At 42.9% G+C, this 19283-nt stretch overlaps 1 protein-coding gene across 2 annotated transcripts in view; it reads left to right on the top strand.

Annotated features, from left to right (window-relative positions):
- The window catches only part of cdh24b (cadherin 24, type 2b), a 146233-nt gene that overhangs the window by 37002 nt on the left and 89948 nt on the right, over nucleotides 1-19283 (top strand). The window contains exon 2 of one of the 2 annotated variants that reach the window (XM_080485657.1): nucleotides 16083-17909. In XM_080485657.1, coding sequence (XP_080341783.1) covers nucleotides 16380-17909 — 1530 coding nt within the window. In that variant the 5' untranslated portion in view covers nucleotides 16083-16379. Of the gene's footprint in view, nucleotides 1-16082; nucleotides 17910-19283 lie in introns of those variants that run through there. The other variant, XM_080485656.1, reaches the window with a different exon arrangement.

Here is a 19283-nt window from a genome sequence, read left to right as displayed (position 1 = left end):
CACTCATTGAACTGATCAAATTTAAAAGAACGAAATCATTAAAATCTCCCGTGTCTGGTATTAATACAAGGGTGTGAGACAACTTTTAGGTCAAATAACAAAACGACGTTCAGTCCTGGCGTTAACAGCCATTTCGGCTGATCCGATCACAAGTGGCGAGCCCTAAAGACAAGCCTGAACAAGCACCAAAGCGTTTTTTACTCAAACCGCTTCCCGAGGTGGTCAGGGACGGATCTGACCACATCGGCTTTGTAGTGTGAACAGCATGCGTCGTGAATGCGTCCCGGGACATTGGCGTTGCAGGGAAATAGGTCATACGTAAAAGTCATCAGTGCATGCCGTGTTTTTTTTTTTTTTCTTTTAACAGAATGTGCCAGCTGGTCTGAGTTATACAGTCTGTCCAACTTTCCAATGAAACTAAGAAAAATGCCGTCAATGTCCATGCCTGTGGATCATGGCAGCCTGCGCAGGGGATAACATCCAGTGCAAGCCGGATGACTCATAACTGCGCGGTGGGCCATTTGGCAGAAGTGACAAGGAGGTAGTAGTAATACATTCTGAACACAAGTGGTTAGCCCAAAACGCATGATATGGAGTGTCAACAGTCTGCGTCAGGGCTCGCCACATGTGCTCGGATCACTCGAAACGCATGTTAACGGCAGGTCTGAACGGGAACAAACTGTCTCACCTGCTAAGTATAAAGATAACATGATGTCCTCCACTACAGGGACTCAGAGGGCCATTTACACTACTGTAACTTCTCAGTCTTTTTAAAAATACTCACCGTGTAGTGTGAATGCTATTACAGCAAGCAGCTCTTTAAGGTCAAAACTGAAAAGCTGCTTTTCTTTGGCCTTGCTCCCCACCCCCCCTTCTTGTATCTACTTGATGTACCATTTTTCCCAGCATGAGCTGCTGCTTTCTGTTTTTCCGGTCCTGAAGGCTCATTTGATGCAGGAGCGCATTCATCATGATTATGCCGCCCTGATAATGAGACATAGTGGAATTAATATTCATTTGTCGCTCGCCATCCACAGGGACTCTAAAATGTAAATGGCTGTACTCTTCTGTGGCACACCGGCGTCTGTGTGCGAGTCCAATCAAAGTGTGAAAGTGTGCGGATATTTCAACAACTTCGGGAGCCAGTCAACCATACAGTTTGGTGAATTTCTTTTTTTGTTGTTTTTTTTTTTACCCTTGTTTGATATTACAGTGTAATTAATGTTCAATCAAAAAGTTAAAGTTGTGCAATGCTGGTGAGACACGGGAAGCATTCAGAGCACGGGGATGTTTTTTCCCCCTCCGTAGCACTTGTGGCCAAGGCACTTCGCTAATTAAGTGGGGGAGTTTACTTTTTCCGGAGTCACAAATGACTTTTATTGGCACAACTTGGAGTTTAAAAAAAAAAAAAAAAAAAAAAAAAAAAAAAGGAAAGGCAACATATTTGGATTTTTAAAACTGTACCTAATTATACTGGTGACTGCTCACGCGTTGTGCTTGTTGCTGTGTTTCTCCCGAACTCAGTCGGTGCTTTCAACTAAAACGCTCCGCTGGGATTTTGAAGTTGAAAATAACATCAGGTGTGATTTGGGCAAACTGAGTGTTTCCTCCCCACGCAGCTTTGACACAGAATCCTGCGAACGGTAGTAAGTGAGAACGGTGAATCGGACATAATGTATTTGGAATCGCAACATGATTTATATACGCTTCCATCAGCTAAAATAAGTTGCAGTGAACACGCGTCATTTCTGCATTTTTGCTCTGAAAGGGACCGCTCTCATTCCTGGCCTTTAACTTTGCAGTTTTTTTTAATTCCTCTCTGTGATGCTGTAGCCTGCCAACAGTCTTCACTGTTGCGTCTGTTGATGGTTGTGATAAGAGCGTTCCGGCACTGTGACACATCCTGGGAAGGTTAAAAATGAAAAGCTGCTTTTGAATTATGGTACACACTCAAATTAAATGAATTTGTGCTTTTTAATGTAGGATTTATTCCTGAAATCAATGAAGCCTTTCATGAATGTGGCCGTAGTGAAAGAAGAAAAAAAAGAAAAATTGTGCCTATGACTTCTCAAAGTGATTCAGTGTGTTGCAAAGTGAGCCTTAACTTCTGCTTTCTCTCAGTGTTGGTGTTCATGAAGGACAGCAAGCAGGTAAGGCCGCTGCTTGCTCAGGGTTAACAGGCTGGGTTGAATGCAAAAGTCCCGAGAGCCTTTTGAAGAGAGAACAAGAAGAGAAAAAAAAACCCAAGCATGAGAGGTGGAAATGGAAAGAGAAGGCGAGAAACCAGGGTGAAGCAGAAATGACCTCTGCGGTTGTGTGTGACATGAAGTAGAATAAAAAAAGAGAGATGAGGGAGAAGAGGGGAGACAAACTGAGCAAGGAGGATTAAGAAAGCAGCTGGTGAGGATGATCCAGAGGAGAGAGGGAGCGAGAGGCATGAGGAGAAAAGGAGACGAGAGAGGGAAGAAGAAGAAGAAGGGGAGGTGCAAGAGATTGATGAGGGAGAGTGAGAAACTAATTCTCACTTCACTCTGGGCTGGAAGATTAAGGAAGATTAGAGAGATAGAGTGAGAGAGGGAGCGAGATGGGGTGATAACTTGTACCACATGCCACAGAAAGATCTTTCAGAGAGAGAGAGAGAGAGAGAGAGAGAGGAGACAAAGAGCTGGAGTGACAAGATCAGAACACGAGCAGATCAGGCTCAGAGGGGTCCTAATGGTGGTGATCCTTGAGCATATAAATGTCTTTTATAGCGGAAGCCATTGCTAGCCTTGCGCTGTAATCCATGCCATGGGAATGCAGAGGCAAAATCCAGGTCATCTATATACCTCTCCACCACTCGCTTTCCCTGAGACTTCCCATCGGGATTCATTCTTTTGCAAAGTGCAAGTCTGTGTGACGGTATATTTTACTTTCCTTTTTTTTTTTTTCAACTTGCAAAATGGAAAGCCTATTTTCCATTCCCTGTCACTGACATCTATTTATTCTCTCGCTTGACTATTGATGCAAAATTTCCACAGACGGAGCCATAGGATGCTGCTTTACTTTTTAAAGAAAAAAAAAAAGTGATGAGATGAACACACAAAACACACACAGACATGCATGCATGCGTTAGGTGGACACACACACACACACACACACACACACACACACACACACACACACACACACACACACACACACACACACACACACACACACACACACACACACACACACACACACACACTACTTTGACGGATGTATGTGCCCACATGTTCGAGCCCCCGCCCGCTGCCACAGAAGTTTCTGTTGTGAGCGAGAAGGGAAAGAAAGAGCGGGGGGTAAAGGGAGGGAGAGTGCTGCAGTAGCAGACTCAATCCGTCATGCAGGATTACAGTGTAAGCTTCTCCACGGCCATAGATGTGGTTTTTATGGGAGAAACACAGGGCTTTTCTAAACGCAGCAGCCCCTGCTATCCCCGCACCATATTAGAGACAAAAGCGGAGAGTTGAAGAGGGTGGAAGGGATTCTCTCCGTGGGATCCTCACTGTTCTACGGCTGTCATCTACTCTCCTGATGCGGGGCAGTAAGAGGGTTTGAGGGGACAGGTTGGAGGGCGACCTCAGCTCTTACCGCCGTGCCCTCACGCGCTTGGAAATGGGATCATTACTGCTCCTACACTGAGGCAGAGGTGACCTTGAGAAATGACAAGACCCTCAACCGCGCCGTAGTCAATGCTGGGATCAGTGTGAGGTGATCCCATGTGCTTAAAGATATTTCTGTGAGCTGACGGGTTTTTGATTTGCTGCTCACGTTTTAAACTAAATTCATAGTCTCAGTATGGGAGCGGTGCCAGAACATCCTAAACATTACACAGCATGAATGCACCCCGCAGGAAAACAAATTATTAAAAATCACCCTGAAAGTATAACACTGCCAAACTTTGATATCCTACATTGCCCTGCTACATAGCAGTGAGACGGGCAAATGCAGCTTAGAAATCTTCCCTCAACGTACGCCCACAGCCTTGTACTTTGCGAGTGGAAGGTCCCAACAAAAACAGTGCTGCCACAATCACTGTCTTAATAAGAAGTGAAAAGGTGGAGGATGGCGAGCCGATTCGCCCGTATAGCGGAGCTACTGATGTAGCTGTCGACTGCTGCACTGCTGATTCTCCACTGGCTGTTGCGCAACATCTTACTGCACAAAGCACTCAGTTTTAATTTCCACATCTTTTATCCGATCCTCACCCAAGGTGGCCCCACAGTATAACCTGCCAGAGATAGCGACTTAAACATGTTGCAATCTGTTCAGTCGGCCTGAGCCACTGCAAAAAGAAAAAAGAAAAGAAAAAAAAAGATAAACAAAACAACAAACTGACCCAAATAGAGAGAGACAAAAGCGAAATGAATCTGGGATTGCAGCAACGTCATTAAAATGACAAAAATACGCTGTCTGTTATGGTTCTGAAGCAGGGGAGGACCTCGGGAGCATGAAAGTCGTGGGGGGGTGGATCGATTGGGGGGGGTATATGCTAATGAGGCTGAGACTTGGTAACTTCAACAAGGGGGGATTAAAAGTGATGACAGTACAAGCTCCCAGGCCCGATCAGGCAGCAGAGCAGAGGCGTGAATGATGCAGCAGGCGATGATAAGGGAGCAGGACACAACAACAACCCCGGGACAGATGGTTCAGACAAAACAGATACAAGTCAGAGTGGAATAGATGTGCGAAAGATGAGCATCGGGCTCCATCCATTCAGAAAATGCACAAGTGGACAGGTGCTGAACGGAACCCTAAACCCAGGACTCTAACCCACGAGTGATATTGTATATTTAAATAGTTGAATGCAAGTTTTTTTTCAGCTTTCTGATTTTTATAAATGTAGTCAGTTGTTCTAGTAGAAGAACATTGTTTACACATTTCATTTGCGACTCATTAGAAACAAATCAGTTTCTTTATTTTGGAAATTCTCAATTTTGACTTGTTTAAACACTCCTTTAGGGGAAAAAAAAAAGGAATAAATCTGCCAAAGACAAATGATCCTGTCCAGTTTAAAACTAACAAATGAAAGAGAAGAGAAGCGAGAGTTGTTTTAGTGTCCTCTGAGGCTTCTTTGAAGTTTTTCCCTGGGTGATGACATTTCAGTGCCTTTCTGTGAAAGTGGCAGTTGGAATTGGACAGGAAGCAGGAAAATAACTTCTAATTCTTCACTCAGGCCAGGATTTCAGTCAGGAATTCGTTACTTGCTGACTGACATGATATGAACCTCAGCCACTCAATAGTGTTTTTTTTTTTTTTTTAATGTCTCTTAGTTTAAGGAATAGAATAGAACTGAAATGCTTTATTCATCTTAGAGGGGAATTCTTGTCGCATTGCTCCACACAGAAAAAAACACAGAATAAATAGCATATAAGTTAAGAAAATGGCTAAATGAATTTAAATAAGCAATATTAAGCATTAATATATTGGACATCATGAGACACATTGCTCGGGATGGACCTCATTTTGGACTGGCTCATCCACCGGATGTTCATTGGATCACCATGAAAAACATTTCACTCCCTCTCTTTAAAAACAAACCAAAACAAAACAGCAAGTGAAATTCATAAATGAAGTCTGATTTTCCCATTTTGCTTAAACCTTTCAAATCCTGCCTGGACTATTGCGCTTTGAGCTTTCAGTAAATATCTTCTTCTTGTACATTGTCAAGATGGGTTTTGTCACCGTGCATCATCTCCCTCTGAAACTCTGTCTCCTGCATCTGTAAACCCCCTCACATGCCTCGCTCTTCTCATCCTCAACGTCCTTTTCCATACAGAGCAATCATCTTCCCTGGATACCTGAGCTGCCCTTCTAACGTCCTCTGTAAATATCAGTGTCATAAATATGATGAAGGTACATTTCAAACTGTACCATAAATTATAACTCAAGTGTAACAGATTACATTGTTAAAGGCACTAAAAACAGACTTGTCAAACTCCTAAAAACAAAAAGTCGCTTAATGAGATTACAGTCGTACCACAACGAGTCACCAACTCTCTTTATATTTTAAAATACATTTAATCTGTGTGTCTTGGCCGGTCTGGTGGTTAGATTTTAATATTCCGGATTCAGATGATTCAAAGTGAATTTCTCCAGCAGAAGGCCATGACACCACACGGTTCCCCGCTCTCTCTCTCTTATCGCCTCCCATTAGAGGTGTAACGGATACCTCCAACTGGGAGGAGACCCCGGGGTCGGCCCAGGACCACTGAAGATATTAGATCTCTTAGTTGGGCTGGGAGCGACTTGGGGTCCCTTCAGACGAGCTGGAGGAAATTTCAGGGGACCGATGTCTCGGGTTCCTCTGATCTCCGTGCTGCCAATGAGACCTCATGTGGACGAGACAGGAAAGAATATGGATGGTTGGATTATACGGTACAGAGTTGAGGAAAATCAATCACACCCCGGTTGAGACTTGAATCTGATCTTTCAGGAAAAACATCTGATCAAATTTGTGCTCATTTGTAAGCAATCAATTTTTTCTTTTGGATCTTGCATGTGTTTAAAGAGTTCTCTCTCTCTTTTTTTTTTTATGAAGACAAATAAAGATCAGTGCCGTAAGAGAAGAAGAGCATCTTAAGATTTGAAATTGGGATCAAGCTGAAAAGAGGAGACGGTTGTTTCTGAAGAGCTGAGCTGATGAAGTATGACAAAGTGGTCAAACTGTAATATTGATGTTAATTTGAGCTCAGGTAAGTCTTCACGAGATGAGCTGGTTGGAAAAAAAAGAGCTTATTAAAATATTATTTCCCTTCAGGCTGCTTGATCTTTTACCCTCAAGATAGAGAAAGGATGGATCACTTTCTGACATTTTACAGAAGTGCATGTTCATCGGAGGATGACACAGTGTTTTATAGTGATAATGCATTCCGTAGGATCGTTACGGCTGACTTTAATGGTTTTTTTTGAGATTTGTTTTACCAAACATCCCTCAGTAAAATAAAAGTTTTTGCACAAAGTAAGCTTTAATTAAAGAACTTACTTGTATTGCCCTTCAAATATAATCGACAGCTCTAACTCGACTGAATTGCAACCGTCAACCGAAAATAACAATTACTTTGTGACAAAAACTGCAGAACGGGTGACATTCCCTTCAGTGTCAGCTGCGTCTTGTGTTCGGTGCTAAGTAGCCTATATTCTCTGAGTGAGGAGGATGTTTTTATTGAGTGTGTTGTGTTTCATTTTTCTTAGAATGACCAAAAATATTGAAACGTAATCCACTCTAATTCCAGTGTTAGAAAGTGTGGGCGGTTTTCAGACACTACTTGACAAGCACTAAAGCACATTGATGCATTTAGTACAGGCTCGCTGTGGCTGTAGACGTTTTTATAATGCCTGGTAGGCAAATGTGTACTAAACATATTCCGTATTTGTAAAGAAACATTTGTTTTCAGTCATTTCACAAATAAATGACTACAAGAAACAGCATTTGGGTGTGAGCACACATTCTAAAACAAACATGTTCAGTTCAGTGTTTTGCCTCCGGTGCAACTACAAACTGAACAAACATCTTTCATCATTTAAATATCACGCATCTGCTTCTGCACGTAGCCTCGCCGGGGATTGTCGGTACACACCGAAACCCTGAACACCTGCGACGAACACATTCGGGGAAAGTTTTCAGCTCACAGTAGAGTTTCATTGATTTCATCAGAAGGCCATTAAAAATCGAGCCAGCTCAGTTCTTCCTCTTTTCACATTCTCTTCCTGCCTGGGTGGGAGATAAACATGAAGAAAAAAAAAAAAAAAGATCTTTAAATGTAAATTGAAGAGAGAATGAGGCCGATTAAGGTGGAATATTGAGTGTCATTATCCACTCCTCCCATTGGCCGGTAGCCTCGATGCTATTCTGAAATATGCCATCTCCCCACTGCATCACACATTATCACCGGCAACCTTGGACGTGTTGTGTTTATTAATCTCCGAAACGACCTTCTCCTACCTCACCGTGTCCTCTCCGCCACCTTCATGTCCAGCCTCAGTGCCTCGCCAATGGATCGCCCTTGAGACGTAAACAGCGGCGATGGAAGGATGCTCAGACAAAACATCTTAATGTTTAAGTACTGTGCAGTGAAGCCCTTTTCTTTCCAACAAGGGCTGACTTTATTAACCTGGTCTATGATGTGTCGTGGCTCACAGAGATGGCAGGGAAGAAAAATCCATGACGTGAACAAGCTTTTTTTTTTTTTGTGTGTGTGCGCAATTTTCTCTCATGGCCTGTCTCCTTCAAACATCTTAATACAGACATCATATTCACATGTGCAACTTACGGGAGACAAAGTCCATCTGCAATTTCTGAGGACTGCTGCGGAAAATGTCAGCACAATCAGATTGTCTTTTGATGATGCTCAGGCAGTCAGGCAGAAGATGAGGAGAGACAGGCTTGATAGGCATCAGGTGTAATTTTGGTAACCGCGTTGGCAGCTGATGACTCACCGGTCGGAGAACATGGGCTGAGTACCTACCTGGAGAGACGTTGGCTGTAATCAGATGACCTTCCTGACACAAAGACATACCCTGACCTTTACGCATGAAGATCATTGAAGCTGATCAGCTCTTTCGACTTCTCAGCGGAGAATCAGCAGAGAGGCCCAGAGGTGGAGACATGTCAGATGTTGTTACGGTTCAGTGACACGGTAATAATTTGCCATCGCTATATGATGGGAACAGAACAAGGCTCATCCATCCTGAAAACAGCCTTATCTGGTATTTCGATACTAAAAGACACAAGTTTCTACGCTGGGGCGTGTTCATGAGTCAGAAAAATTACGCTTGTGACTGGAAGATTGCAAAAAAGGTTTTAGAGGAAAGATTATGGAAATGTATTGCATTCACTTACATTTTATACTGTTTTTGGAATCCAAGAGAAAGTTTAATTACTTCTTGGGGGTAAAACGACGAGAAGGTTGGATTTCCTTAGAGGAACCAGACCTTCTAACAATGCTTCATGATATATGTAGCTTACGCCGTTTAACACTGTTTGCACATAACAATATACAATTTAGATTTTATTCTAGTATTATTAAATCAAAAAAACAACCCAGTGTGAATGCTGCACACTGAGAAAAAATATAAATACAAATCCGTCCCATTTTTTTTGCTGCATTTTCTACGGATGATGCTAACAGGCGTCACTTGTCACTGTATTGTTAACAAAGTTTGTCATTTTGCTGTGGTGGACATCAAACATGTATATAAAATGTATATATAGCCTGGCGCTCAAAGATGGTGTTGACTTTACAGTTTTAAAATTGAAAGTGACAGTAGCTCTAAGTAGCTGCTGTTGGATATATCATAAAACACAAAACATGGGCACAGAGAGAAACCACTGGGGGTACACGCACACCCTCTGCTATCTATGCATAATTTATGGGTTTAAAAGGCCTCAATGGTGAGCAGAGTTTTGCAGTAAATCAGAGGCCTGCAGTGGGTCAGCGCTGTCACTGTTGGTATATCCACACACTCTTAGCCAGCACTTTACCTTATGACCAGACAAATCAGACTGAGAACTATTTGAACTCTTGCCAATGCAGTAAAATATGGGCCACAAATGTTGTCCCTGTCATGACCTACTGGCACATCTCCTGGCACTGTGATTCTCTAGACTGTCTCTTGTCAAGATTTATTTGATCTTTATGGCACCTCTCACAGTTTATATACTGTAGCCTAAGATAAAGCAGCGGCAGTGGTGCTTGCATCGGCTGTGTCCAGTCGAGCTGCAGCTGGTTTCACCATTATAAACAACTACGAGTATAATCTTAAGGGTGTATTTCTAAAATGAAAATTGGTTACACGGCGCCAAGTAATTTTTATGTTGCCAATATTGAATATTTACACACAGTAACTTTTATCACTGTTGTATAACTTACTGAATTACCTATTGTGGATATTTTACAGAGGTACTCAAAATCATTTGAAATAGCGTTGGAAGTGAGTACATCATTGGAGTCAGCATGTCTTCAAGTGGGAAAAGCAGGTAGTTCTACTATATTAAAGGTAAACATAGGGTGTCTGTGTACACAATATTTTAGCTACCTCAAAAAAAAAAAAAAAATCAATATCAGTTCAGGTAAACACTATATTTGAAAAATGACCTAACATTTCTGTCAGAAAGCCCCTTTCGGATGGGCATGTAAAGCTTTGCATGGCTCTCTCCTTTCTTCAAAAGAACCAGGCTCCAATAACACTGTCATTTTACTTCAGACCTGAGGAGTTAGCAGTCCACTGACGCTCCTGGCGCTTGTATCGTGTCATTATTGCAGGACTTTGGTGTCACATTTCCAAAGTCACATAATGGGACACCATGACACACTTTGGTGGGATGACAGTCACACAGACATACTGACTGCAGCAACTTCTATATGTGGCCAGGAATTTTTATATTCATATGTATATTTTAAATACTTGACATTTATAACGAGAACAAAAACAGAAAAAGCCACAGAATGCCACACAGTCCAAAGTTCAAAAGTTCAAATCAAAACAAGGTTTCAGTAAAATACTTGTTTTGACTTATTTCAAGTGTAAACACTGAGAAACTATGCTTTTGTTTTAACACTGGTGGATTTGATGAGACGGCTATAGCAGCAGTTAATCATTAGTAAGGCCTCTGTGATGGAGAAATAAGTGTAGAAACATCAAAAACGGTGCAGATGTTTTGATATACATTTTCACTGGAGACATGCTGACCCCCTGTCTTCTGCAGGCAGTAATTATTTTTAATACAGTCTCATTTCAAATATTTTTTATGGAGAGATTCATCATAATTTGCCAAGAATTTTTTCATTTGAATTCTGATCATTCAGTACTTATACAGAGGACACTTTTCCATGCTTCATTTAGTTTTGACTCTCACTGAGCATGATGCATCTTTCTACGCATTTTCTGTACAGCTTTATTCAATATTAGGTCGCAGTGTGCTGGAGTTGATCCCCGAGGACTCGGGACAAAGGCAGGATACTCCTGAAAACAGTCCAATAGTCCTTCACAGGGCAAACACCAAGAGACAGGCTATCACAAATCCACTCCTACGGGCAATTTTTTAGAGGCCGCAATTCACCTCGAACACATTATTTTTTGGAATGTGAGAGAAAATTGGAGTACCTGGAGAAAACCCATGCATGTGCAGGGAGAACATGTAGACCCTCTGCACAGGAAGAGCCATCAGATCGAGAGCCTTCTGGTGGAGCGAGTCAACCACTTAACTGTGCCCTTATGATCTCTCCCTGTGGAGGGAAAATATTTTATGATCTACTTGATAACATCTACTTGTGTACTGGATTGCATTTCCCTCCGCGGAGCGTTGACTGAGCAGATTTACTAATACCTTATCTGTTTCAAAGGTGGATTGAAAAAATGTAATATGGATTATGCTTTTAACATCTTTCATGACACTTAGCATTATGCTATTCATGAGTGAAAAGTGGATTGAAAAACTGATAAAAACCCTTTGTTTTAATTCATTTTTCAGTTCACTACATATTGGTTTGAGTAAATGAGCTTTACACAGCAACACAGATGAGAATGAACCTCACAGCAGTCGTTACCCTTCGGTATGTTTTCTCTGCATTACTCAAGCCATTTGAAGCACTGTGAGAAAATACATTAAGATGCCCTATTTCAGCAAAAAAGTCCTAAAGTAACATGCGAAGTGTGGAGAAAGTGTTGAGGCCAAAAGCAGGGCAAGTTACTGAGAACTTTGGCGAGACAAAGGAGGCACTGCTGGACCGTTATCTGTCTTAGAAAACAAAAAAATTCACAAGAGTGAACACAGTAAATACAAGAGATTGGAGAGTTCACTCTTGTGAATTTTTTTCACAAGAGTGAAAAATAGCACTCTTGTGCTATTTTAATAGCAGCATTCTTGTGTTTTGTCCTACAAGCTCTGACTCTTGCCATTTATTGTAACCCCATTGATCTAGCTGAAAGCCAAGCAAATCCAAAGCCCCCTGTCGCTGCTCTGTTACACTGAGTATTTTTAGTCTTAATCTCACCAACAGGCAAACAGCCACCCTTAAGTGAACTGAATTGAACAGCTCTTACGCTTGCAAATTTATATGACATTTTTTTTTTTTCCTCTTCATATTTTTACTGTGAAATGTACCGTCACATTGTTTACCTGCTTGTCCTCTGCAAAGCTCTGGTCTCATTGGGGTTTATCTTATGTCCGGAGGCTCATGCTGGATGCTCTCCCAGGGGAGGTCAGCACCCGCTGTCAGTATATCAGTAAGGCCGAGATAGAGACAAGGCTGGGGACACAGTTGAGAGAAGGTATTTATACATTAACAGGCGAGCGCTCTCGTTGCTTCTCACCTCCACTCACTGACAGGTCCGCTTTTATCTGCCAAGGTTCAAGGCGAGGACGGAGTTACTTTACGGGGTTTGCACTTAAAAACTGCCCATTCGATCATCCAAGAAGGGTGCGACTCCCCTGTCCTCTCTTCCCACCGCTGCCACATCCCCTCTTCACACACATGCTTACACAACCACAACCTTTCCATAAAAACATTGCTGCTTTTCTTCCTTCTCTGCGTCTTTTCTGGAGCTCTCCTTTGTTACCCCATGCATAATTCTTTTGGGGTGGCTCCTTTTTCTTTTCCCTCCTGGTGTGAAAGAGCACTCCCTTTCTTCTCTTTGACTTTGTCCAGAGAGGCATTCCCTAGAGCGTTCTTTATTTTCCTTCCCAGTGCAGATATAAGTGGTATTTCTGTGTGTTCACATTTTTTTCCCTCATGTGTGACTTCATTAAAGTGCATTTGAGAGGACAGATGAATGGGGCTTTGTGAGTTGAGGCATTTTATGTGTGCGCATAAGTAAATAAGTGTTTTATTTTCTGGAGGATGTTTTGTCAACAGGGCTTAAAGTAACACTGCATGTGTTTGCTCACTGCTATGGCGCATATGAGTATGGGCACACTCATGCTGTGGTGGTGTTTGCCCGTTTGACAGGATGGATGCCGAGAGAACAAGACATATTTTTCCTTCTACCTTAAAAATGTAAGATAATTAGATTATTTAGTTCGGAAAAGACCAGAAAGTGGAACATAATAGTTATTTATGGCTCCAATTGTTCAATTTACTTAGAGATAAGCTATATGCTGATATAACTTATAAAGAAGTAAGCACACCAGTAATCACATGGGCTTTAAACTGAGAATGTACCTCAACTATACAATTCCTAAAACTCTAATTAGGTAGAGAGAACTCCCCGGAGCTACTAACTGCATCGCCTTATCATCCTTATTTACTGTACTTGAAATCATGGCACTGTATGCAAAGGCTATGGGTGAAATCCCCATCTTGATCCTAGCTTGTTCCACAAGAATAAAAACAACAATTTCCCCGTATTACATTATAAAACTCTAATGAGGAAATATGAGCTCCCCCGTGCTTCAAACTGGAGCACCCAATTATCCTCACTTACTGCCGCGGACACCCGTGCACCCGGGCTAATTGCGTAACAATAGCTTTCCCCAAAGGCACCCAGCACAATGTAAAAAGTTGTGACATAGATCAATACATTACAGGAGCCTCTGCTGCTTGTGATATTCCTCTCTGAAAATGGTGTGAAAGATTAAATAAAAAAAAACCCCCAAAAAACCCGAAAGTGGTTTCATTCTAACTTTGGTCCTTCAAAGAAAACCTCACACTGACAGTACCTCCCACACGAAAATGTTATAAATCTGTGCTCAGCTGGCAACAGTGCCATGTTGATATTCTGCCCTGCATCCCGCCACCTGCCCCAAGCTTGTTAACAAGGTGCCCGTGGCAATGATTGCCTGGCCATCAAACTCCCAGCTGATAAGTTCCTCTGGGAGGGAGAGGAGCTCTGTCATTGAATTCACCCCAATCACCTCCTCGTGCTGTACATTTGAGATAACATTCAGCCAAAGCCAGCTTCACATCTTCCATAACAACCCGTGTGATGTGTATATATGCCTCATTCTACAGAATCTCCCCAGCATTTTGCTGCTCGACTCGTAACTACTGGACACATTCTGCTGACGGCATTTTATCATTTGATGACTGGATATATAGTATATTCACAATTATAGTGCTGCAGCCTCTTGTCAAGACGGTAGCCAGGGAGTCACCTGTCAGTTCCAATGTTGCAAGGCCGAGGGAAGACATTGGCTGATTGATTGAAGCCTCGGTGTGTCGAGGGTGAGGGACGTGGTGACAGGCCTGTGATTGACACAGATGAAAGACAGAAAGAGAATGGAAAGGAGCAGCCGGGAGGATGGGATACTAAAACAATAGCACATTAAAGAGTGGGAATAGAGGGAGATTTATCACCATGGAATGGAAAGAAGAGACAGGTGGTGAGTGGGAGAGGCGGGAAAAGAGTGCACAGAGGAAAGGCAGGGTGGAAAACCGTTTTTTTTTTTTTTTTTTCCATCTTTCTTTACTGTTCATCACAAGAATTTGCTTAGAGAAAGAGAGATGGAAGTGGAGGACATTGAGGAGAAGATGAGAGAGAAAAGGGGTGGAAAGTATTCCAGGAGGAACATCCCAACCTCAGTCAGGCTCCACTGAATGTGCTGACAGGGTCTGTCTGCACCACAGAGGAGCAAGTGTCATACACCCAGGAAAACCACACCAGGCTGCACAGGACAAGATGAAACCAGCTCTGCCTAATCATCACTCCCAAGTTTCAACACCTATAGAAACATTAATCACAGCTTGCCTGAGTGTGCTACTTTTGTAAACAAGAAAACACACAATCACTTTATTTGACCTGCTCTTGCACTTCAACTGCATCCAGTTAGAAAGCGTTTTGAATGTTTTGGCCCCTCTCTAACATACATGAGAGGGACAGGATATTAGAAATACCTCAATATACCACAGAGCAGCTCAACAGCACTGCACGATATGGCCACAAACAAAGTTAATTTAAAGACCCTGTTATGATCTGAAAGGATGCTGAACATTATTACCTTTGTAAAAACAGAAAATGTAGCACATCTGTTATAGCTGTATTGAATCACATTAGACTGTACCTAATGAAATGGCTGGGGAGCGTAATTTAAAGGAAGATTTCAGGTCTACAGAATGTGGAGAATAATAAGCGATCAATAACGTTAGCGTCTTATTATTCTTCTGGTGCTGAAAAATGGAAATAACCCTCCTGATAGCAACTGGAACAACTCTAGAGTCACAGATAGATTCCATACTGCTGCAACAAAAAAAATACTCCAAAAATCATCTCTTTTATTCACCACATTAGCCAAGCTTATGTGGTTTGATTTCACCACTCTTGTGTTATGTTACCACTGCTGGTGTCGTAGTCTGCATCATTTGATTCATACACACTTGGCTGTGCACATATAGTGCTGTGTTTCATTGTAATGGAATCTGGCAAATTGTCACATTATTGCCGTTCAAATGCGGAGGCTGATGTTTTCCAAACACCGCTCAAGGGTGCCTTCTCTAATCTTAAAACAAGCACACCGATTGATATCTGACATTTTGATTTGCTGTAGCATTTCCATTAGAGGCTTGAGTTCATGTGAGGCATGCTGAACGTGCGAGTGAGACGCCAGAGAATCTGGGAACCTTTTAGATCACTTAAGGCACTGCGTGTAACAAAGTGGCTCTGCTTGTACGTCTTGCTTTGACATCCTGACTGATCAAGGATTTGTATCAATGAAGCAAATTAATCAGCACATCAAAGTGATATGAAGCTGGTTTCATGTAGTGTCTGGTCTCTTTTGTGCTGCAATCAGAAATTCTTGACAGTTGTTCATGTTAATCAATGCGCAGAGGGTTTTCTAATACGTGATATCCTATCTTTTTCCACGTACAATGGTGTGGTGATAACTTTGTCAATCTATTAGATGTGAGGAGGAACACTTGGGTCATTATGAAGGTTTAAATTGAAGTGTGTTCTGGGCCCAAAAAGCCCTTTGTACTTGAGAAAATGTGATTTCTGCACTGTTTAAAGGTCTGTCTTCCTTGTCTATGAGTCCTCCTACCTGTCTCTGCTGTTCTACTTTTAATTAACACAACGCTGAATGATTAAAGTTTTAACTTAATTATCTTTATCTTTTCTCTCAGGGTGTTCAACCCTCCGTGGGAAACCGAATGAGACACCTCGCAAGAAGAGTGAGGAAAAAACAGCAGACAGCGGCTGGGCGAGATTGAGGGAGATATTAGACTACGCGGAGGGAAAAAAAAGAGAAAGAAGAGTGACTGACACCTGCCCTCCAGCTCAGTGTGAAGGGCATATTATGAGAGAGTGAGAGGCGGGGCATGAAGAGGGGGAAAACTGGAGAGAGAATGAAGACAACCAGAAAACAAGGCCTGCCTCACAGCAAACCTCACTCAAATTAAAACATCTCGCCACAAGACAAGATGATTACAAGAAGCTTGCTCCCATTGCTTTTCCTGTGCATGTGGGAGGGGCTCGTGGATTTTGGCTCGGGCAGTAAGATTCTACGAAGGCGAGGAGTGGGTGGATCACACTCACTGAAACTAGGGGAAAGCAGAGCTCCGGACCAATGGGATGCAACGGTAGACTCCAATGCTATGCCTGTAGTGACTCTTAGAAATCTGATTAGTCACGAGCAGGCGGGTGACAGTGGATCGCTTTCATACTCCACCATGTTGCAGAATCATCCTTCTCCACCAGTGACCGACAGGGAGCGGCAGGCGTTTAAGCCCAAGCGTGAAGTTGACTCCATCAAACAGAAAGAAGCCACTTCCCATGTGTTATCTGGTAACAAGAACATAAACCAAGACATGAAAAAAGTAAAAAACAACACCAAGAATTCTGACACTGCAAAAACAGGGAGATCAGAGAAGACTTACACAATCCATCACAAGCCTGATCTACACTATAATAAAACTAGGTTTAAAACAAGCTCTCGATCCAGGAGCAGACCAGATTTAAGTGTTCATACTACAGGCGTGCCAGGAAAAGGATTCAGCATAGATTCAAACCGAAAGCTAAACCTCACTGGCAGCTACGGAGTACTGAAGCTGCTGTCTAAAGAGAACCTTGTTAGGATCGTCAATTCCCAAATGCAAAGTGTTCCCAGCCTGAGCTTTCCGAACAAGGGCAGTCGGAGCAGGAAAAGGGATTTGATTGACGTTAATCACGGACAGTTAGAGGCTCAGAAAGTGCCGAGACAAGATATGGCTGTCACTCAGTCTCACGCTGGATTTGATAATCAAACTGCATTTCCTTATGCAAGCCCAGTCACTACTCCAGATCTTAATCGAGACCAGGGCCCTGACGCTCATATTAATCCTCTAAGTGAATTCAAGCCAGCTTTAAGCAAAGGGCAGGACAACTTGGGAATACAGGGCACAGGTAGTGCTGATGGCAAGAGCAAACACCTGGTTCGTTTACTGTCAACACCTCGCAGCGAGGTCAGCTTCAGCCTCGAGAAAGAAGTGATGATCAGCCAAACAGAACCACCATTTACATTGACTAGACATCTCCCGCTGTATGTACCCGCTGAAACAAATGAATCACCGTCTGTGCTGACAATGCAGCCCCTGGGAGTGAGACCAGGGAACAGAGAGGCAGATTCCCAGCGAGGTCCATTAACAGAGTCAGCGAACGCCGCTCAAACAGAACTCAGCACACCTCAGTACCCCGCAGATGAAGACAACAAACTTGTCAACAGCACTCATGTCCTGAGGCTCCACCCTGCCTCCGAATGGAGTCACGGAACAAAAGACAGTGAGGCACAAGCTGTCGATCCAGAAAATGGAAAGGGCCTTGTGTTTGAGGAAGCAGAGTCAGAGGTGGATGAGGACGTGCGTGACCGGATGGAGTGGAAGGGGCCTCGCTCTCGCAGCAGGAGGAGCTGGATCTGGAACCAGTTCTTTGTGATTGAAGAGTACGCTGGGCCTGAACCTGTGCTCATCGGACGGGTAAGGAAAAAGAAAAACTTCATTTATCATTTAAAAGGGCTGTGAACTATTTTATGAATGTTTTATGAATATTTAAGACACTGTTACAAGTCTCTTACATGGCTTATTTAACCTCAGGTCATTCACTGAGGTACATGTCTTAAACAAAAGGTGATTAGAATAATTCAACCCCACAGTCACGCTCCAGGTTTTTTTGTGCATTATTATAAACCAGCAATTGGAATTGATTTACATTCCTCCATTGTGCTGTGGTGCCTTCCAGGTAGCTGTAAAACCTTCAATGAATCAATGGTGTACTGAGGCGCAGCAAAAGCCCCAGATCCCGCCAGCCCATGGGGCTTGTCATGATCTCCACCAATCTGTGCCCGCCAATGGGAATTGACATATCCAGGAGAATTAATAGCTTTACTTTTCCCTTCCACCATTGATCCTCCCCCCAGGGCAGAAAGCAAGAGTAGTCCGAGTGTTCCCTCATTTCCCTGTAGGTCAGACCTGTCAGCTGTATGAGCTCTTGGTCCTGAGTCCTGCAAGGTCTTGCTGACACTATTTCATTCGGACTGAATTACACTTGGTTTGACAGGATTTATCACTGCGTTCTACATCAGCCCAACACATACACTGCTATAGACCTTATAGCTTCTGCTTTGTAATTTATTACAATCATCAATGGGGCATATCTCACCCTTTTCTCACCCTCCCACCTCCTTTAAAAAGAGTGTGCGGATGAGCATGTAAGAGGTCACGTTGACTGGACAGAAGGCGTCTCGGAGCTCCACACTGTAATGGCTGTGCTCTCAGTCCTCAGCATGCGCCAACTGTCTCCGTACCCAGCTGCGGTAGATGAGCTAATTTATAAGCCTGTGTGGCCAGTTTGCTGAGCAAATGAATAGTAATGATCCCTGTGTGACTGCTGCGGGCTGTTGAAAGCCATAGAGTAAGACGTTATTTTGTTTGTGTGTAAGTGCTTGAAGTGGGACTGGTGTTTTAAAAAGCCCCGGCTCAGCAGGCGGTGTCTCATACTTAGGTAGACAAAAGGGCTCAAATTGTTTACAGTTTTTTTTTTTTAGGTTTAATGTCCAGGTGAGCACAGATGGGCAGGATCTTGCAGGCTGTTTGCGCAGCCTCCCTGATGTTTCGCCAACATTTAATTTGGCTATTTTTGCCTTTGCAATATGACTGATGATGGTCTGAAGTGAATGCTGTGAAGCACTGTTAGCGAGCATGGAGAGGATGCAAAAGCCAACGGTCCAGCTTACAGATGGCACTGCGTGTAAAGCCATTAGTGCCAATCTGCTGTGTCAAGCAGGTATTTATGCCAGCACATTGTATGGCACTCAGGAAGGGAACAACGCCAGGCCACACACACACACACAC

The sequence above is a fragment of the Lipophrys pholis genome (assembly GCF_963383615.2).
Source record: "Lipophrys pholis genome assembly, chromosome: 1".
NCBI lineage: Eukaryota > Metazoa > Chordata > Actinopteri > Blenniiformes > Blenniidae > Lipophrys > Lipophrys pholis.
This window is presented reverse-complemented; position numbering and strand designations above follow the sequence as displayed.